Genomic DNA, 22,134 nt, shown 5'->3' with positions numbered 1-22,134 from the left:
AAGTACCCAAAAGATCCAGATGCCCATAATCTGAAGCACTTGAAACTGCCAAACAGAGACTGCAAGCCTTGGCCAACCGCCTAGAGGTACACGAGAGAGAATGAAGCCAGGCAAATAAACAGGTTGTGCTCGTCTCAACCGGCAAAAGTGTAAGCTCAATGGCAGGGTAATAACAGCAGAGCAGACCCACCAAGGCTGGAAACTGAACAGTAGTGGAAAGGCAAATGGGAGAGGGAAGCATCCCACATCTGAGATGCACTGTGTTTGACAGTTCCGAGAGAGGACCACAGCAACATCCCAGAGCAGAATCCAGTTACAGTGGCAGACATAAAGGAAAGAGCCTCAGGCATGAAAAACTGGACAGCACCGGGCCCTGACATGATACATGCATACTGGCTTAAGAAACTCACCTCACTCCACGAGCGCCTAGCAGCCCTAATGAACACACTGCTAAGGGACTGAACTCACCCTGAATGGCTAACCGTGTTAAGGCGTATGATCCCGATCCAGATGGACCCCTCAAAGGGCACAGTCCTGTCCAACTATCGGCCAATAACCTGTCTCTCCGCAACATGGAAGCTTCTGTCGGGCATAATGGCGTCTAAGATAAGTGGGCTTATGGATCAACACATGAGCACTGCTCAGAAAGGCATCGGCAAAAACACCAGCGGTGAGAAACATCAGCTCCTGGTAGACAGAATAGTCACACTGGACTGTAGAACCCACCAACCTGAGCACTGCCAGGATTGATTACATAGAAAGAAAGCATACAACTCAATGCCACACACTTGGATCATTGAATGCTTGGAGTTGTACAGCATCAATGGGGCTCCAAGAGCCTTCATAGGGAATTTGATGAGGTTGTGGAAAACCACCCTTGAGGCCAATGGCAAGACACTTGCACAAGTTATCATGAAATGTGGCATATATCAAGGTGATGCGCTGTCCCCAATTCAGGACGAAACGTCCAAGATCCATAAGTACATCAAGGACAAGGCTCCTACAGATGACGTGCTCAGTGAATGTCTCAGACACTGGGGAACAGAGGATGATGAGATGCTGGAGGGAGCATCATGTGAGGACACGCCCCCACATGGGATGTACCATCGGAACATAACTGAAGTGGCTGATATCACAAAATCCTACCAATGGCAAGAAAGAGCCAGTCTGAAGGACAGCACAGAGGCCCTGATCATGGCAGCACAGGAGCAGGCCCTGAACACCAGATCAATAGAGGCCCAGATCTACCAAACCAGACAAAACACAAGGTGTAGGCTGTGCAAAGAGACAATCCTGCACATAACTGCAGGGTGCAAGATGCTGGCAGGGACAGCTTACATGAAGCGTCATAACCAGGTGGCTGGCATAGTGTACAGAAAAATCTGTGCAGAGTACGGGCTGGAGACCCCAAGGACAAGGTGGGAAACAACTCCAAAGGTGGTGGAGAACAGGCCACAGAGAGGAGCTGGAGAAGGCCTGGAGCATGAAGGTATCGGTGGTGCCCATAGTGAGCACTTGGGGCGGTGACCCCCAAACTAGAGGAATGGCTTGAGCAGATCCCAGGAAAAAAAAAAAATTAAATTAAATAAATAAATATATATATATATATATATATATATATATATATATATATATATATATATATATATATATATATATATATATATATATATATATATATATATATAATATCTTGGCTATGTAGGGCTGCAACGATTAGTCAGAATGAATCCTAATGGCATTTTGATAATCGGGGTTATTATTCTTTAAACATGCTCTTCAACCTTTACTTTAGCATCTTATGCTTTAGAACTAAAAAATAATTTATGTACTGAAAACCACACATGACCTTCTGAAGGTCAGGTGTTCCCTCATCAGGATTGGTGTTAGCACTTCATTTACTGGCAGCAAAGGGAATTATCATGGAATTATCACAAATAGGATGTGGTAATGTTGCACGCATCGTTGTAATTCATTCTGACCATGATTCATAGATATAAAAACAAGTGTTTTCATGTGAATGAAGCTAAATACTCCGAGAGAGAACAATGTAGTAAAAGTAAAAGTGTTAGAACAGTGTTAGAATAGGTCCAGAGTTGAATGATGAATCCAGGGGCCCCAGAGGCGTAATACCTTCGATGGGAGGCATAATTCCCGGTGATGTGTCCTGAGCCGTCGCAGCCGGGTGTGGGGCACCTGCACACACACACACGCGGTTAGTTAGGCTGACAGGGAACAGCTGGAGGTTAAGGTTAGACCGAGGAACAGAGGAGAAAAGCCAGAAAAGACAACACATACTTCAGCTCCACTGTGTGCGCCGCCATGAGGGTCCGCAGGGACTTATCAGCCAGAGGACACCCAGAAAGACTGAGGGGCGGAGGGAAGGAGAAAGGAGAGCGAGAGCCAGAGAGGAGAGCGAGAGCCAGAGAGGAGAGAGCGAGACGGATAGGAGAGGAAGAGAGAAAGAAAGAGAGAGAGAGAGGAGAGACAGAGAGGAGAGAAAGAGAGGGAGAGAGAGAGGAGAGATAGAGAGGGAGAGAGGGGAAGAGAAAGAGAAAGGAGAGACAGAGAGGGAGAGAGAGAGGAGAGACAGAGAGGAGAGAAAGAGAGGGCGAGAGGGGAAGAGAGAAAGAAAGGAGAGAGAGGGAGAGAGGAGAGATAGGAGAGAGAGGGGATAGAGAGAGAGGTGAGGAAGGGAGAGATAGAAAGGAGAGAGAGAAAGAGATGAAGGAGGGAGAGGAAAGAGAGAGAGAGGAGAGTGGGAGAGAAAGAAAGGAGAGATGAAGGAGGGAGAGGAAAGAGAGAGAAGAGCAAGATAGAGGAGGGAGTGAGAGAGAAATGGGGGAGAGGTAAAGAGAGAGAAAGAGATGAAGAGTGAAGAGGAAAGGAGTGAGTGAGAGAGAGAGAAGAGTGAGAGAGAGGAAAGAGGGCGAAATGGGGAGAGGAAAGAGAGAGATTAGCAAGGGAGAGAGAGGAGAGAGTGAGAGAGGAGAGAGAGAGACAAATAGGGGAGAGGAAAGAGAGAGAAGAGAGGAGAGGGAGACATAGAAGAGAGAGAGAGGAAAAGATGAGGGAGGGAGAGGAAAGGAGTGAGAGAGAGAGAGAGAGAGAGAGAGCGAGAGCGAGAGCGAGAGAGAGAGAGAGAGAGCGAGAGAGAGAGAGAGAGAGAGAGAAGAGTGAGAGAGGAGAGACAAAGAGAGGGAAGAGAGAGAAGAGGGAGGAGAGAGATGAAGGAGGGAGAGGAAAGAGTGGATGAGAAGAGATAGAGGAAAGAGAGAGAAAGAGAAAGAGAGAGAGAGAGAGAGAGAGAGAGAGAGAGCAGATGGTTAGTGACAGGCTGCTTTTAGCATGCTTAAGTGAGACTAGCTCTGAACTGACTCCGACAGTTAGAGTTCATGTTTCTTATCAATGAAAGGCCTGGGCCTGGTTCATACTGCTGGTGCCACAAGGGGGCAACAGTGGGGAAACTGCCGTTGTGTCCTTAGGCAAGACACTTCATCCACATTGCATAGTATGAATGTGGTGTGAACACGTTGGTGGGAGGGGCCGATGGTGCAGATTGGCAGCCTCACTTCCCTCCGTCTGCCCCAGAGCAGTTGTGGCTACAATAGTAGCTCACCACAGTGTGGAGTGAATGAATAATGCAGTGTAAAGTGCTTTGAGCGTCATGAAAGTTAATTAATCCTCCTTCTGGTTGTATTAGAGAACACAGGGCTGCGACCTCCAGAGTTGATGGCCACGTGAACATTGGACATTTAACACAAATGAATCACTTTAGAGCATATTTTAGCTGTGAGACTTTTCCCTCCTTCTCCGCTGAAGTAAACAGCTCTTGCTCGACCGGATGTGCCATTACAACTGAACTGCTGATCCATAGAAATCCTCGGCAAAAGAGGACAAAATGGGCGGGGTTATAGGTGAATAGAATATGGACTTGATATGACTTCTTTGTGGGGACTTCACCCTCTGGCAGCGTGTTGGACGGGTGCGTCCACATCAGGAGACAGGACGCAATTAAGGTTATGGTTAATTCCAGGGGCCCATCTCCAGACCTTAAGTTGATTTGACCTTTGTGCATATATTAGGTTACTTGACTTTACGTTACTTTGTTGTTAAATGTTATATAACATTTGAAAGAAAAAGAATAAAAGAAGAACAAAAGAAAATGAAATTGGAAAAGGATGGGAATTATTCAGAGGAGCAGAGGAAAGATTGTGTCTCAGTGACACACCTGTCATTAAAACTACATCATAGTTTAGATACATTCACTTGAATATTCATCTTTTTTTACCTCCGATGTGACGCGTAGTTCCCGGTGATGTGTCCGCTCCCATCGCAGCCTGGAGTGGGACATCTGCAACACCAGGACACAAAATGAGCTTTGCTTGGAGAAGACTGAAGCCTGAACTACTAAAATAATCCAAGAATAGCTGCGTTTCAGAACAGTGTCAAGGTCTAAACTACAAGGTCAGCAGCTTTCAGACAGAACAAGGCCACTCACACCAGCGTATCCTTGCGACTGTCCTTGCTCTGCAGCTTGAGCTTGAAGCAGCTGCTGGTCACCTCTCCAGGGTACCTCCTGTCCTCCAGCGCGTCCTGGTCATCCTCGTCGATGTCAGACGAGCTGTAGGAACGCACCACGTACTCGTCCTGACAAAGGTTAGGGTTAGAACCGTGTAAATTTTTTGCAAAGCTATAGAACGGTTTGTATTAGCAGTTTGTGTTTGGTTCAAGTCAATAAAGCGTTCAGAAAGTAGAATGAGCTCCACACTTTCTAACGTGCTAAATCCAAAAGAGCTGTGACTGTGACAGATGATGGATTGTGAAGCAGGAGCACACTTTACAACACCAGATACTCACTTTGAAAACATATACCATTAAAATGCCAAGGTTAGCAAACCTTAACCCCGCCCACATCCTTGTATTGACTTACTCCAGGTCAAATGAGTAGGCTTAAAAAATGTCACATAAAACATGTAAATGACATTCTGCTGCCTGTGAGTGACCATGAAGAGGCGGGGCTTATCAGTGTTGCAGATTTGAACAGGAAGTCAATGGACCTGTTTCTATTACTAAGCTGTAGTTATGGATGTATTAGGCTGTAGTGCGTTTTACAATCAACAAAATGTAAAGCAATGGTGAGTTTATAAATGCCAGAATAAAAGCACAATATGTCATCGTATTCATCCTTTTTCTTCCGCTTTATCGCGGATGTCACCTTAAAACTCACTAATTTACCAAAAGCATTCTATTATTTTATTAATAGCTGGCGGTAATAGCTGATGCTAACGTGCTTTGCTAGCTTTGTTTAGCTAAGTCTGTTGGCTCAACAAATGAGTCAGTGGAAATTCTGCGCTTTATGGTAAGATCATGTTTGTTCGATGAGAAATGATTATTACCGCTCCAAAATTATCCAGTGCAAACATGGCTATTGAAATGACATTCTGACCAAGCAGTACCAGAGAAACCTAAACCTGTAGAATGATGTCCCCACTTTTCGCTCACCTCGTAGCACACCTCTTCGCCCTCGTCGTCGTCCTCCTCCTTGACGGTGCTGCTTGTGGTGCAGTCCAGAGGCTCGGGGGGCCAGTCCTGCTGCACGGAGGGGCCGAGCGAGGAGGGGAGGGGGGAGGATGGGGGGCACTGGCTCTCCAGGATGGCCTGCTCCTCCTTCTTTTTCTTCATGCTCAGGTCCAGTGTGCCGTTCTCATCTACCTCAATGTCAATGTCCTGAATTTTCAAAATCAGAAATACCATGATGATTAGTGATGGGATTGAATGTGAAAAACGTGACACAAAACAATATGAAAAGTTTAAAAAAAGAGCCATGGACTCGCTCCATAGACTGCTGGGTCACTCCTGGTACATTTACCACACTCCTATAGGATCAGAATACTTTTGTATGAACATTAAGTTTAAAATCTCCAGTTTAGCATGAGGTGAACTGAAACTTATGTGTGGTGTGACCAGCTCATGTCCATTTACCACATGAACTTGAGCTTATGGTGTTTGGTTAGAAATGAAGCAACATATTCTCAAAACCTGCCTTGATAATCCTCTGTCTTGTGCATGTGACGTGTTTGTTAAGATTTTTATGATTACTGTTTTGAAAAAGATTTAGGATATTTTTAGTTTCAAACTAAATGGAAAAAAAAATAAAGAAGCGGCTGCTATTGTTACTATGATTCTTTAAATGTTTTTTTTGCACCTCAAACATTTACATTCTTCTAACTTTATGCTTAAGAGATAGTTACAATACAATATACAATACTTTTTGAATTCCGGGACTTGTAATTACTCACTTTATTTACTTCTACATGGGTAAAACAAATCCAAATTTATTCTAATTTAAAGGGCTGACCACCTCAGAGCTGCCATTAACATTTGACTGGTTTGATTTCTGCCAAGGTGTTATGAGGCTGTTGTAAACTGAGGAGAGGTTGTATCTCAGACATTCCCATTTTTAGAAGTGTATTCTGTCTTCAAACTTTACTCCCTCCCTCTTTCAAACTATCTCTTCTCTTTGCTTAAAATTATCACCTAAATACGCCTTAATGCCCCAGGCTCTAGAGTGTAAACAAGGACAGGGCAAGTTTCAGTTATAACCCCTCCCCTTTGAGCAGGACCAACCAGAGCTCAGGAGAGTAAAAATGCTGCTGCTCAAAACATTTGCCTGAGATTGAAAATTACTTTTAGATGGAAGTCAAAACATCTTTCTTAAACATTGTTCAGATGTTTGGAACCTATCGACCACTCCTGGAGGGATTGTCAACTTGTTTGCAAGGAAAATGTCAAAATATGGCACTAAACTTTACCAAGCAGGTGGTGGACTCCCCACTAGAAACATTACTGTTCACCTTACATTGTTGGCTACTCTACCCACTACTTATGAGACTTATTTTATTGTGATGCCACAACATTATGACACGGCTCCATCCTCAGTAACCAACAAAAGACAAACACACACGCTGCGGAACGTTCTGGAGACAGACATGTGTGAAGTCCCATTTAAAGAGTAGGAGTACCTTGGCACTGGGTGGGTGTGGCTGAGTAGGCGGGTGTGGCTGGTGAGGGAGCGGCTGCCCACTCTCCCAGCAGCGCGTGGACAGGTTGAGGATGGCTGTAGCTGCCATGTGAGCCGCCTCTGCGTCTTGGCTGTAGTCGTACTCTGAGGAGGGGTTACCCACAGAGGAGTACCCACCTGAGGAGGGGTTACCCGCTGAGGAGTACCCACCTGAGGACGGGTTACTCGCTGAGGAGTACCCACCTGAAGAGGGGTTACTCGCTGAGGAGTACCCCCCTGAGGAGGGGTTAACCGCTGGGGAGTACGCCCCTGGGGAGGGGGTAACTGCTGAGATGTACCCCCCTGAGGAGGGAGTAACTGCTGAGATGTACCCTCCTGAGGCCGAGGGGCTGGGGGACGGGGGCTTAGGGAACACTTTACCTGTGGGACAAACAGCTACGTCAATGTCATGTTCGCCTCATTAACTGTAGAATCTCACAACAATCGAACGACTATGAAGAACCCAGTCTTATCAAAGAAAACCCAGGACTGAACAGGCTTAAACAAGACCTAAACCATGAATAAAGCATATGTACAGAAGCAGATGTGGAGCGTGCCTGCAGTGTGGGGCTCACTCTTGAAGGCTTTTGGTGAGGTTTCTGAGCTGAGGCCTGGAGGTTTAGGAATGAGAGTCCTCTTGCCGAACACCTGAACATCAAAGCTTGCATAGTCGAAGGAGACCTTGGAATACTTCTCCAGCTCCTTGGCCAGGTTGGCCCTGGGTGTGGTGGTGGCAGTGCTGGGTCGGTAGCTGCCAAACTGAGGGATCTCCAGCTGCTTTACAAAACACATAGGCCTGAAACACACATCCGTTTGTTAATCAGTGAGGGAAGTCCACCCGAAAACTCGCTCCTCCTTCTTCTAAATTTTTTTTTATTCAAGTTGGGTCATAAGCTCTGTAGTCTCGCTCTGCTGTCAGCTTTAGATCTTTGGCTCAGATTTCTTTTACATGTATTTTAAGGACTAGAACAGGACCAAACCAAGTCCATATCAGGACAGAAATGGGCTCAATTTAGGATCAAGTGTTAATGCACCCTTAAATGGGCTATACAACAAACACAATGTCTCAAAAATGATTTGACATATAACTACAGCCATATCTCACAGTATGGCATTAACTAACTGGTACTGTGATTTTGAGGCCCCCAGAAATATAGAGACATAACTTGTTCACTGTAATATACCATACACTTACCATACACTACTGAGGTCAAAACAACCTACACTAAATTTCAAAACATACTCTCAAGCAAACCAAACTTCAACTTGAACAATGGGCAGTAACAAAGGGAAGGGCCCGACCTGAGAACGCGGTCGGAGTTGGACAGATCGCTGCAGGAGGGCACGGGCTTCTCCTGGCTCACAGTGCGGTTCAGCTTCTTGGCCGCGGCGATGGGGCAGCCGGACAGACTGAAACGCCACAGTTCAGTCTCACATAGTACAATACAAAATATTTAAAGTGCACATGACAGTTTGATTACGCATTTCACCGAAACATAGTATAACATCATATTTACTACATTTACTAAAAATCTTGCCATGTTTTTGATTGATTCTTGATTTTTGTTAAGTTAATATTTTCCCTTCCTGGCATGGGCAGCAGATATAAAGAACATTTCATAACAGTTACCTAGCAACCATACTGTAAACAAGGGCCAAAACATTTATATACACTAATTATTTGAATAATAAAATATATGACAAACCTTTATTTTGTCAAAGAAATGTTGCAGCTGGTAACCAACTGCAAAGGTGCATTTACCACCATCTACTTTAGACTTTATTCTATACACATTATTCTTTAGACTTTATATTCTTTATTCTTTAGACTTTATTCTTTATTATTTAAGACTTATTATTGTACTTTATTCTTTAGACTTTATTCTTTAGACTTTTTTCTTTATTCTTTATTCTTTTACTTTATTCTTTAGACTTTATTCGTTAGACTTTATTCTTAAACTGTCAGTAACACGTCTGGCATGGAAGAAGGCCAGCTGGAATAAAGTCTAAGAAATAAAGTCTGGCGGTAATGTAACACTTGGATATGGACCGCCATAAAACAACAACAACAACAACATGTTTCCTACATATTCCTGTATTTTGGATGGAATTTCCTGTGTTGATGAAATCACAGAACTACTTCCTGCATTTTTGTACTTTTCAACTCTTCAACACTTGACTGATCTAAAACTATGGTAAATATTTTGAACAGGTTCTATCCCACCAAACAAAATCATAATTATGAAAACATGAAAACTTGTCATGTGCATGTTACAATATTGTTTGCTCAGACCTCCTTTGTCTTGGGGGCAGCATGTTTGGGTTAAAGTAGAATGTTGAGTTAAGTTTGAATATAACACAGCACGTTTGTTTTATTTTTAAAACTGTTTCTTATAGACTAAATACTTAATATTCTTATTAAAGGGGCTGTACGCAATGTTGTTACTGTGATAAAGTAAAATCTGTTTAGGCTCGAGGACAGATACATAACAAAATTACGTCGTAATTGCCGTAATTGCCGTAATGTAAACTCTGCTCTGGCCTCTGAAAGTTGTGAAAAGCAATCATATAAACTCATCACAGTGAATAATCAGGATGCTAGGAACAATTATACAAGTGAGGAATACATTTAGATCACAGCAGCACAAAAGATTCAAATTAATTACCGGTAACTCTGGTTTTCACAATTTTAAGACAGTACTAATCAGGTAAAGCTCTTGTGATTCAATAAAGTTTGTCTAAGTCTAATTTTGTTTCTGCAAAACATCCAATCCAGGTACATTAGCAATTGATACAATGTGGAACAAAAGCAGTTCTTCTTAATTATATCACAATACTTTGGGGTTTTAGATATGAAGTAATAAATCAGGTTAAGTTTAGGGTTAATCTCAAGGTTAGGTAAGTAGTAGTTTGGGTGAAAGTTAGGAAGTCTCCAGCAAAGTCATGTCTTTACAGAAGTGTGTGTTCATGCATGTGTGTAAATTGTGCAGCGTGTGGGGTTAACCTGCGGTGAGTGTTGCGGTTACTGTTGACGTGTCCCTGTCCCGTGCACCCTGGGGTGGGACACTTGAGGACGTTTTCATGCATGGCCAGAACTGCAGAGTCAGTACACAAAGCTGTTAGTAAAGTGTGGGTTTAAATGTAAATGTCCAGCAGAGGGGTCGGTGGGGCGGGCAGGACACTCACTTTCTGGAGGGATCCTGTCTTTGTGCGGACACCCCGAAAGACTCCGATGGTGCGGGTACAGGCCCGTCACATGACCTGTCCCATCACAGCCCGGTGTCGGACACTTCACCTCTTTCTTATCTGAGGGAAGGACAGAGGACAAAGTCAGCAAAGCAGTCCTCAAAGTAAAGGTGTGGAGGTTAGAGGATAATATTGACCACATAACACTTCTCAGCACGATACAATGGGATTCATACACAGGTGTTTATTCAGTAAGAGACATTGTTTTCACTAAGTGTCCCTGGATCTTGCTACATCTGTGCCCCACGTCTGGATTCCGTGCGCCCCCACTTTCCAGGTGTAAACGGACTGGTTGAGCAAAATCCCATGAAACCTTGAGTGCCCATTAGAGAGTAAAGAAGTGGACCAGTTTACCATCCAGGACTAGATTTTCCTGAATCTGAGGCTGGACTATCAGACAAACCCTTCACAGTGACCTGCCTGCAATAGACTTTAGCAGGGAGTCTGAGGAGTGTGATTCCCACCCTATAGTAATACCACCCTGGTGTGCCAATGGACTAAGTTATAGAGGCGTGTCTTTTACTTTGCACAGCAAAATAAATAACGAATTTGGCAAAAGCCAAGGGTGAAGTTCCCAACAAACCAAAACAAACATGGTGGCCCATGACCCACACACATTTTTTTTTAACCTGTTACCACCCACCTATTTTCGCCCTGTGCACAATGGTTGGACATACCCAAATGGCATTGCTTATTAAAAGAGGACAGCCCACATGCAAGTGTGATGCATCATTAGAAAGTTTAGGCCTTCTAGTTTCTGCAGATGTGCACATGAACACTGTCAGGGCTTCAGAACTTACACTACAGAAGCCCAAACATAAACAAAACATCCTTTTTTTAGTCTCGCCTGAATATTGTCAATTTGTAATGGTCCAGAGCATGACATACTTCATTGTGTGCATATGCTGTTCACTGTACATGCTGTTTATCTTGTTGACAATAACTGTGTAAAGTTTCAGATCTCTAGGAACAGGCATTTTGGTGCTGTTGACCTTTTTGTATCAAAAAGTATATTCGGAACAAGTGATCCAAATATGTGCCAACTGTGCCAAATTGTTTTATTACAATTTTAGCTCCTTTATGATCATAAAACATACATTTTGATGTTTTGTAGGCCAATAATACCCATTATAACTGCTAAAAACAATGTATGTGAAAATGTGTAAATATGAGTTTACCCATGAATTTCCCATATAAAGTAAAAAAAAAATATATATATTTTTATTTTATTTTTGTATTGATATAATAATACATATATCTAACAAAATGCGCGTCCAAAAGGCTAATAAAATCAGAAAATGTGATGCGTAAAATCTATTAGCAAAATGAAGAAAAATCTAGGCTCTGACAGCCTTACGCACGAGAACAGGGAGAATTCTGTGTGGATAAGGCCCGCCTACCATTTGAAAGGTCTCCTTATTGGCTAGAATAATATGTCAATCAAAGTCTTCTACTTGACTGTTAGCAGTGGCTAATGGCTAATAACAAAGATGAACGCTCGCTTCGGAATTTCGGCATTTTTTTCCTCCGGAGGTTGTGGCAAACAAACCCGGTGACAGAAAAATTCATGGATGGTCTCATTCTGTAGGTAACAGTCTGAGGAAGAGATCGATGCCATGATCGAACATTATCTAATAAGTCAAACAGGTCATTTGTTATGGACGGAGAAATGCGGCGGACGAGCCTTAATCCTGAGAAAACTTTGTTTACTTGACAATATCTCGAAATCGGATAACTTCAGGAAAAATACAAGTGGATATTGTTGTTCAATGGTTCCTTACGGACAGACTGAGCACAAGGATGTACAGAATTAAAGCCGTTTCTTCCGTCATAAACAGCAAACAGGTAGGACATGCGTTTGTAAAAGTTGAGACTTTCTCACAAACTATTGGTAATTGCTTCTTGGGGCATATTATTCAATGTAAATCAATGACATAGGCGTCTTGTTGAGAGAAAAAGCTTTAAAATGATGTATGGCTTGCTGGTATTGACCACGGAAATAAAAGTGATGATGTAAGAATATTTGAGATATGGAAAATGCTTGCCAGCGAGCAGGTGGGTGGTAAAACCATGTGTGCTTTAATGGGTGGGTTACTGTTGTGATGCTTTCAGCATGAAGTATTGATTGAACTGAAATTCACCTTGTCTCAATTGCTTTCTGCAAGAGTGATCCCAGATTGATAATGTGTTAAATAGGGTCGGAGGGTTTGTACCTTTGCTGTTGTGGGACAGTCGTACCTTTGCTGTAGTGGGACAGTTGTACCTTTGCTGTGGTAGGACAGTCATACCTTTGCTGTGGTGGGAGGTTTGTACATTTCCTGTGGGTGGGGTTCCTACCTTTGCTGTGGTGGGGTATCCGGCGTGGGCCCTGGGGGACAGCGAGGCCACTGTGTCCCTGTGCTCCCTTCACCTCCTCAGCCTTCAGAGCGATGGCCTGTTCCAGCAGCAGTAGGTTTCCTCGAGTCATGTCCCAGTCGTCCGAGTCATCCGTCACCCCTGACCCTTCTGTCACCCCTGACCCCTCAGTGACCTCGGAGCCGGCGTCGTCCTCGTCCTCGTCCGAACGCACCTCGATTACCACAGTGGCAGGTGAGCTCTTATTGGAGTCTTCTAGCAGTTCTTGCCCCTGCTCATTCTGCGGCTCCTCCTCCTCCTGGTTCTCTAGAGTGCAAAGCTTCTCTCTGAGGTCCATCTCTGTGTGGGAGTCTTGGCTGCAGAGGCTCAGGGAGGTGGGGCTATCCTGGTAGAAGCCGTCCTCTTCTTCGTCTTCCTCCTCCTCTTTGCCCTGCCTCATGCTGCTGTCTTTAGCTCCATGGCAGTAGTCTCCGCTGGAGTATTGGTGGTCCAGCGGAGTGCATTGCACCTGCTGTTCTGTGTTTGCATGCTCAGGGAGGTCCTCAGGGAGGTCCTCAGAAAGGTCCTCAGGGCTTTCCCATCTCTGGGCCTCCTCTGTGTTCTCTAGTGTGTCCTCAGTGGACTGGCACTCAGCTGTGAGCTTCAACTGGGCCTGCTCCTCTTCTGGCACTGTAAGGACATTATTATAGTGAACGTCTGGGACGTCTGGAGCTGGTTGTTCGTCCGGAACCTCTGGAGACTCTGGTTCTTCGGCTTCCACTGAAACCACTGGTGACTCTGGTTCTTCAAGTTCCACTGAAACCTCCAGCGATCCTGAGTCTTCTAGTTCTTCAGGTTCCTCAAGGTCGACTGGAAGCTCAGGAGAATCTGATTTCTCATGTGCCACTGAAACCTCTGGAGACCCTGGTTTCTCAGGTGCCACTGGAACAGCTGGAGATTCTAGTTCCTCAGGTGCCACTGGAATCATTGGAGACTCTGGTTCTTCAGGTTCCACTGGAACCACTGGAGCTTTCAGTTTTTCGGGTTCCTCAAAAGCTTGGGATTCTTCAGGTTCCACAGAAGTCAGTGGTTCCTCTGGATCCCCTGAAGCTTCTGGACTGTCTGGTTCCTCAGGTTGCTTGAGTACTTCTGAAGCCTCTGGTTTCTTTAAAGCCTTTGAGGTTTCTGGAGCCTCTGGTTCCTCTGGAGCATCTGGAACTATGTTTTGAATTGTCGAGTTATTTGAGTTTAAAGCAGATTGAGAATAACATTCTGTACACTATATACATAGTATTATAAAAGTCTAAAATATTCTAATCTCTCGCAAGAGCCTGATTTCTCTATAGACCCTTTCAGTGTATGTCAGAAACCTACGTTATAAGGCATTCTAGGCTGGTACCGTTCCATAACATTAGCTCCACTGCATTTGGGAGAGTTAGCATTGGCTCCAAAAATCCCAAACTATAAAAAATCAGGATTGTGTGGTCGAGTGGTTAAAGCGGCAGCACACATACCAGGCTACATGTGCAGCCTGCTTTTAAATCCTGACTCAATGCATTCAATTCACATCCTTCCCTCTCATCTCAATTTCACAGTAAAAGCTGTCTTGTCTAATAAAGCCTACGGGCTTTACTGTGGTTCTGGCAACTGAAAACCAGAACCACAACAGAGCCTCGATACAAAACACAATCATGTGTAATCAAGAGTTTAGTTTATTGATGTAGCGATTAAGCATACATCCGAACGACCATCCTAGCAACCATGTCAAAAATATTTCTTAAATCTAATGTTATGCTGTACAATAATGTACCAGTTTAAGTTCATCATCTTACTGACTCACCTTGATTATTCACTCCAGGCTCCGCCCCCTTCACCTGTGGGCTTTTCTTTTTCGGGGTAGACTGGTCCTCTTCCTCATCCAGCTTCCTCTTTTTCACCAAAGGGCACCCCAGCACACTGAGGCACAGGGCAGCAGTAGTCTTCACTTAGACAACAGTATATTTCTTCCTAGTTTTTATCGTGTAACATGTTTGTACTGTAATGTCTGACCTTCTATGGCGGGCGTATCTCCCACTGACATGGCCTTTTCCGTCACATCCTGGAGTGGGACAACTGCTGCTGACAAAATGAGAGCGTGTGAGCAGAAGGGTGACCAAGAGCTTTGGGGGAGGAAGTGTAACGCACCTGTCCTGTTTGAGCTCCGCAGCCCCGGGGTCACTGCTGCCTGCGGGGGCTAGGGAGGAACACACATGTCTTATTAGAGTGCAAATATCAAACAAACATTAAGATCTGTCAACTGGACAAACGTTTTAAGAGTGATAACTTTTGGCCACTCATCCAAGTAATTTCTTCACATCCTCTGACAGAGAACTGGCAAGATACTGCCTTCTATCTGTCTGAGGGGAGGAGACAACTGCACTCAAACTAACACACTCTTGTTTTTTGTTTGACGTCACAAATCTGGGAACTGTAAATGTTTAAGGCTCAGAGAAGGACCAGAGAAGACAACCTTGTAAACAGGATTAATGAAACAAGCAAAATACAATCCCAAGTATGTTTTTGATGAGGAAACAATGTGAAAAGCTGCCACATCATCATCAGGCAAGAAGTGTCCAACTAAAGAAGACATAACACAACATCAAATCTAAATACTAATGATTTTAAGCCCTTTTAACCATAAAATAAGACAAAAATATCCATAAAAGCATAATTTGAAGTAAAGTATGCGATGTGGGCTCAACATTTCTGTAGGTAATTGTCCAGGAAATCCTAAAAATCAGGATTTAACCTTCATCAAAAATACAAAGTGTTGTCATAATCTCCAAATAAATGGACAATTGCACTAAAACCCCATGTTAAATAGATATAAACCAGGCTCTGATATCACTCACATGTATCTGAGTGCTTTTACTCTCCACTTTTTACCTATTTTGTGACATTCCTTTTTTTACTCCATTAAAATCACATTATGTTCCACTTCATTTTTGCCTCCATTAATCAATGTTTTTTTCAAATGTTTACATTATGATTCAAAGCACAAAAAAACAGTTGTTGGTTTAGAAGAATATTGGACATTTATGTAGTAGTTTTCTGACACCATACTTTTACTCCTACTTCAGTAAATGTTGTGGTTCCTCTTCTCACTGTGATTAATTTTCTCCAAATACTTTTGTATGTTTACTTAATTATTACATAATTTTATTTTAAAGTAACATTGCTTTTGTCTACTCTACCCACCTCTGTCCAAAGGTAACTCAAAGTGGAGCACGTGTCCCCTATGTGGAACCGTTTGACTTACCGCGCATGGCTTTGGAGCGAGTGCGTGTCCCTGTGGTGTCCTGGCTCATCTGAGACACAGACAGGTCCTGATCAGAGAGACAGGTAGTACACACAGAGAGACAAGAGGCACAGACAGGGGGACAATCAGACAGACAAGTACGAGGACCAACTGTGAAACGTACTGTAGGAACAACAGACAGGGAAAGGGACAGACAGTGATGGGACAGAAAGGAAGAGGGACAGACAGGGACTGGGACAGACAGGAGAGGGACAGACAGGGACTGGGACAGACAGGAGATTTTAAGTTGCATTTTGCGAGTTGCAGTTGTCGTTTTTTAATTTTTACATCATAAAAGAAATTACCTTTTTTCAGGTTTGTTTCGACTTAGTAATGAAAGACCAAATACAGTCTATGATGACGAGAGTTCACGATTTAAAGCACTAATGGTCTGGTAGTTACTCTGGTAACTCAGTGTTAAAGCTGCGTTCCGATCGTCCTCGGAGGTTGTATTTTGAGTTAGTTCTGGCATGTAAATTCACACTGGGACACATCCTGTAATTCATATATGGAAACTCAGACAACATTTCAGAGTTTATCCGAGTTAGACAATCAAACATCACTGTACTCTGTGTCTGTATAAAGTTTTACATCTGAAAGTTAAAATATTGATAGTTATTTTCTCTGTAATTGCTCTCTACTGCCCCTTGCTGTCTGTGAACCTGCTCCTACGCGCCTGCTGAGCCTCTGCAGTTAGAAATGCAGCGCAAACGTCTACGCAGAGCTAATGATTTTATAAGCAAGAGTTCACATTCAAATGTTGGTTTATGACTTACAGCTGTAATAACACTATCCGGGTTAAACAATTCATTTAGATTGATCCATGTGTAAGCACCCTCTTCACCAAAAAAACCTCAGAACACTTGTAAAATAATAAAGGGACTTGTTTGTGTCTCACTGCTAACGCTAATTCTACTGTTGAGACATAATGTTTTTTTTTAAAATAAAAACACATTTTAAAAATGAATGATCTTCACATAAAAGACAATCAGACAGTGTTTACTTTAAATTTAAAGTTGTGGTTTGTTTTATACTTCACATTTTAATACAAGTTAGAAATAAGAAACAGTTAGTTTAGCCAACTGCTCAAATATGTACATCTCATTAGCTCAGACAGACAGTAGGACAGAGTGAGGGACAGACAGACAGTAGGACAGAGTGAGGGACAGACAGACAGACAGTGGGACATAGTGAGGGACAGACAGACAGTGGGACAGAGTGAGGGACAGACAGTGGGACAGAGTGAGGGACAGACAGTGGGACAGAGTGAGGGACAGACAGACAGTGGGACAATGTGCGGGACAGACAGACAGTAGGACAGAGTGACAGACAGACAGTGGGACAGAGTGAGGGACAGACAGACAGTGGGACAATGTGAGGGACAGACAGACAGTGGGACAGAGTGAGGGACAGACAGACTGGGACAGAGTGAGGGACAGATAGACAGTGGGACAGAGTGAGGGACAGACAGACAGTGGGACAGAGTGAGGGACAGACAGACAGTGGGATAGAGTGAGGGACAGATAGACAGTGGGACACAGGGGGGAGGGGCCCGTGCGTACCTCTGTGCTCGGCCTGGTCCTCGTCCCGTTAGAAGCCGGTGTGGTGCGGAACGAGGTGCATTCCCTGGTGGACACAAACTTCTGTTATTAAATAGATTAATTATTTAATTAAGCCCAGAGTTTTTCACAAACAAAGGAAAAAACAAACAAAACATTTGGACTTAATTTGAAAATGGACCAATTTGACAAACTTATTATTTTGGTTTATATGTGTCCTAATTTCTCTTTTTTGTGGATGTGGATGTTTACTAGTTTTGATTTGATTGTTCTCTCTCTTGTCTTGTTTTGTTTCAATGTGTTTATTTTTCAATTACTTTAACACTGAAAATAATTATAATAAAAATATATGAATTTAAAAAAATCATAATACACAGACATGTTTCCATCCTTCTTGGGGACATTACATTGCAGCCTGATTCTAACCTAAACCTAAACCTTAAAATCCACATGAATGTCCTCCTGTTTTTTCTGATTATGACTTAGTTTGATATGGATCTTTATCATCATCATAATTTTACTTCTGTTGCAATTTGTGAAGACATTTTGAAACATTAAAGTTAAAAATTACTGGACGTAGTGCTGAGACCAACAACAAAATATAGTAAACTATTGTGAAATGTACATGGATATTGCCTCATGTTTACAGTATGGTTGCTAGGTAACAGCTGTGGTTTCAACTATGTCATATCTGCTGCTCATGTAATCAAAATGTTAAATAAAGTGAAATATTTAATATTCCCTGCGTTTTAGTGAAATGTGTAGTTCAACCTGTCAACTATTTTTAACCCAATTCAAATCAAATGGCTTAATATAGTGTTTACGTCATGGGGATGATCAGCCGCGTGTCGCATGAAGTGAGGCAGGTCCTCATGACGTTAGTGTGTGTTTATGCAGCTTGTAGTCCCCACGATGTGATAAAAACCTGCCCACATCCACGCACACAGGATGAACGCGCAGCTCGCTTCTCTCACAGCTTGTTTACATTTTACACCATAGTAATAACAATAAATATAAGTTAATAACGATAATAACGACGGTAATATTGTTTAATTTGTACTTTCTTCTGTAGCGGGACAAACACAGGAGCGAGCCGTGATCACGTCTAATCTCCAGCCTGTGTATAATGGAGTTTAAACGCCGTGTACTGAGCCCTCAACACCGAGGCCGATAAAGGGAGCGGGGCCCGGTGCTCCCATGGGTGCTCCTCCACACAGCTCCGCTACAGTTACGCGGAGCTATTGTGTCACTGGAGACCGCAGAAAACCGTTCATCAGGCGTATAACGGCCTCACCATCGTCCGTGAGCCCACTCAAGCCGTTGTTCTCCGCAGCCTCGGCTCGAGCTCTGGAGGCCCGCTGCGGGACTGCGCCGGCCTCGCTCTTTGTCGGCCGCACACACACAAGACTTACCCGGGTTCAGCACTGCCCTGGCCCCGCGGCTCGGTGCCTCGGTGCTTGCTCTCGCACACGGGGATACACACTCTTCACGGGTCTGGTCCCTCCTCCGCAGCTCGGTCCAGCACCGGGATACTTCAGCACCATGGACAGTAGCCGCTGCTTTTCTCTGCCCCCAGCGGCGCCGGGCGGGACTGCGGGTTCAACACTCCACGCCAATCAGCGTGGGCTGTCAGATGTCACGTGATCAACGCTAGGGCGCAAGGGGGCAGCGGAGTGAAACGCAAACCCACACCGAAATGTTTAGGTCTTTTGTGCGCGGAAGGCGGCTGGAAGAATGTGTTTTCCATGTTTTACCTGCGGCTAATGGGACAAACAACACAGGAAACACACTATAAAGTCAATATTATAGTCAAATGTAGTGGTGACTTGTGTGGGCTGTTTTTTTTATCATATTGTGGAGACCAGTGTGGGTGTTAGATACTAATATTACTGTAATTAAATACAACTTTGTCGTGTAACTTATTACTCTGAAAATGCAACACCAACAACAATATTTAAGACGAGAATGCGACCTTCCTCTGCAGATATGTGCTGAAAAACATTTTACTTTCCGGTAAAACACCTCAACTCATTTGTTGTTTACCTCTGTTTAAATGTCATTATTAAAACATAAAAGCTCATATTTGATACATTTATAGGCTGCATTACTACAAATAATAATTACTATAAATTATAATGTAATCTGTAAAGGCTAACCAAGTTACTTTTGGTAAGGGTTTGGGTTTAGGATTAGGTTAGACAAGTAGTTAATGGTTAAGGTTAGTCTCAAGTAGGAATGGAAGTCAGTGGATTAGGGTTAGGGTTGTCATGGAAACCCAACATGAGTGTGCAAGTATGTGTTTGGGGCAAGAAGCACTGTTAAATAGATGCTAAGTCAAGCTGTATAAAAAGTTGTTTAACGTTCTATTGTGGCTTAACAGCAGCAGAGGAGAGGCTTTTGTGGGCATAGGATTACAGACAGACACTGTGATAAGTCCAAAAGTGTCACCAATTTAACACAGAGGGGTTAGCACTCACGCCTCACAGCAAGAAGACTGGGGGTTTGTGAAATGCTGGGATCAGCTTTGAGATCAAAAAGTATCATTCAGGTGGAGTTTAGATTTGATTCATGAAGAAAACCTTAGTTATGTTTGGGTGACAATTGCTTACGTGTCTCTGAGGGAAGTCTGACTATTGTAACTTGTCGTGTCACTGTTTTATGTAGGAATCCTACTGCACCGGACAGGCAAACCTCACGGTGCAGCATTCTTTCACCAAAGAAAACATCCAAATCAAACATTTGCCTTTTGTGAGCATGTGTTTTGAGAGATTCCTCTTGTGTTCCAACCAGCCAACTGTGTTTATCTTTATTTATTAAGCTTTATTTAATCAGCTAAAAGAGAGGTCAAAATTGTTTTCTTATTTTTTTTCTTGTCTTGAAGGCTTTATTCAACAAGACAGTTGCAGTGTGAAATAGGGAAAGAGGGGGTATAGACATTCTGCAATTTATCTAGGCCTGGAATATAACTCACAATGCCTCGAGGGACACAACTACACATGTGCAAACCTCTAATCCACTGCACCACCGGCAAAGTATCAAAATCTTTTCCATGGCAACCAGGGCCAAAGTGGACTGTCTTCCAAGATGTGGGAGCAGCATGGCTGAACTCGCTTCTCCCAGTCAGTCCACACTCGAGGGACAGACAAACAAGACATATCCCATAACACGGGGCACAGCGGCCTTCAGCTCTGCGTAAGACAAACATGTGAAGTAAGACATCCAACGCACAGTCATGAATGGTGTTTAAAGAGCGAGGGCCTTTAGCTGTTGCATTTACATAAAGAACATCACCATAATCCCACAAAGGTAGAGCAGATACCAGATACCAGCATGTTTCAAGAGAGAAGCAGGATTTACTCCCGTGTGTTCACAGGTCCAGGTGTGGAACAAGAGCTCCTTTTAATAATATTGTTTTAGTGTGGCTCTAACACACTTCTGATCTATTAGTTGACACATTTTTAATTCAAATTAAACATGAAGCATGAAAAAGAAGAAGAAAAGGAAAACGTACAGTGTGTCAAGTGATGCAAGTGATGCAGAGGCCTATGTAGTTGAATGCTGGCTGATACACACAGGAAGGAATGTTTAATGAACCTCGGACGGTTCATTGACGAGAGAGTGGGAAATGTTACATCTGTAAAAGTTACCCGAAGTGGGTTCATTGATTATGTGACAAAAGAGCAGAGAGAGAAGGCATTGAAGACAAAAACCTACTGGGATCAATAGAGATGTCGTGTGAGGAAGAGGGTTTCTGCCACTCTCACTGAAAGAAGAGGAATTTAACAATATTGTTGGTTTGAAATCTTGTAACAGTACAATATTGATATAAAAATGGCTACTATATATGTCTGTGTGGCTGACTGGTGTTGGGAGAAGGAGAATGTGAGATCGAGGCCTGATCAGGGCTTGTTGTTCTACCATGTGACACAATTTGTTGTTATGGAATAAATATGCATCATTGGGTAGATGATTTATATTTTGTGTATTGGTGTTATTTTCTATATAAAATTGGTTATTTGGTTTGTGACTCTTGTACTACCACATGCATTAAAGTTATTTACCACACGATGGCGTAGTGGAGCAAATGAAACACCTTTTGAGGCATCGACTCCTGTGATACAATTGGCTAAAGCCTCAAATGGTTCATGGGGCTTAATTTGGCCTTCACTGGTCACTGTAGACATTTAATCATTGTATGACAAATAGACATTAAGTCGGGTCAAGAGGATGTGATTTTGATCAATGGGACTTTTGGGGGAACTAACCCTAACCCTAACCCTAACCCTAACCCTAACATTAACTCTAACTCTAACTCTAACTCTAACTCTAACTCTAACTCTAACCCTAACCTTAACTCTAACCTTAACTTTAACCTTAACTCTAACCCTAACTCTAACCCTAACCCTAACTCTGACCCTGACCTTAACCCTAACCTTAACTCTAACCTTAACTCTAACTCTAACTCTAACCCTGACCCTAACCCTAACCTTAACTCTAACTCTAACCCTGACCCTGACCCTGACCCTAACCCTAACCCGGCGCGGCCTAAAACGGTGCGGTCAAATAGCCCCGCAGTTTCAGGAGCTGCGGCACAA

At 43.3% G+C, this 22,134-nt stretch overlaps 1 protein-coding gene across 3 annotated transcripts in view; it reads right to left on the bottom strand.

The window, feature by feature from the left end:
- The window catches only part of LOC140362991 (myelin transcription factor 1-like), a 28,648-nt gene extending 9,533 nt beyond the window's left edge, over positions 1 to 19,115 (bottom strand). The window contains exons 1-17 of one of the 3 annotated variants that reach the window (XM_072449292.1): positions 18,952 to 19,115; positions 17,543 to 17,606; positions 15,942 to 16,008; positions 14,828 to 14,876; positions 14,693 to 14,758; positions 14,484 to 14,599; positions 12,647 to 13,861; positions 10,250 to 10,369; positions 10,068 to 10,158; positions 8,366 to 8,473; positions 7,639 to 7,859; positions 7,026 to 7,444; positions 5,506 to 5,730; positions 4,502 to 4,650; positions 4,292 to 4,354; positions 2,299 to 2,367; positions 2,134 to 2,196 (exon numbers count right to left, since the gene is read on the bottom strand). In XM_072449292.1, coding sequence (XP_072305393.1) covers positions 2,134 to 2,196; positions 2,299 to 2,367; positions 4,292 to 4,354; positions 4,502 to 4,650; positions 5,506 to 5,730; positions 7,026 to 7,444; positions 7,639 to 7,859; positions 8,366 to 8,473; positions 10,068 to 10,158; positions 10,250 to 10,369; positions 12,647 to 13,861; positions 14,484 to 14,599; positions 14,693 to 14,758; positions 14,828 to 14,876; positions 15,942 to 15,990 — 3,023 coding nt within the window. In that variant the 5' untranslated portion in view covers positions 15,991 to 16,008; positions 17,543 to 17,606; positions 18,952 to 19,115. The remainder of the gene's footprint in view (positions 1 to 2,133; positions 2,197 to 2,298; positions 2,368 to 4,291; positions 4,355 to 4,501; positions 4,651 to 5,505; positions 5,731 to 7,025; positions 7,445 to 7,638; positions 7,860 to 8,365; positions 8,474 to 10,067; positions 10,159 to 10,249; positions 10,370 to 12,646; positions 13,862 to 14,483; positions 14,600 to 14,692; positions 14,759 to 14,827; positions 14,877 to 15,941; positions 16,009 to 17,542; positions 17,607 to 18,951) is intronic. The other 2 variants (XM_072449291.1, XM_072449293.1) reach the window with 2 other exon arrangements.
- Between the last annotated feature and the right edge of the window lie 3,019 nt (positions 19,116 to 22,134).

This window comes from Eucyclogobius newberryi, unplaced genomic scaffold (genome assembly GCF_026437365.1).
Source record: "Eucyclogobius newberryi isolate DKJ021-1_F unplaced genomic scaffold, fEucNew1.0.hap1 SCAF_17, whole genome shotgun sequence".
Taxonomy (NCBI): Eukaryota; Metazoa; Chordata; class Actinopteri; order Gobiiformes; family Gobiidae; genus Eucyclogobius; species Eucyclogobius newberryi.
The sequence above is the reverse complement of the archived record's forward strand: the minus strand, read 5'-3'. Positions and strand labels throughout refer to the sequence as shown.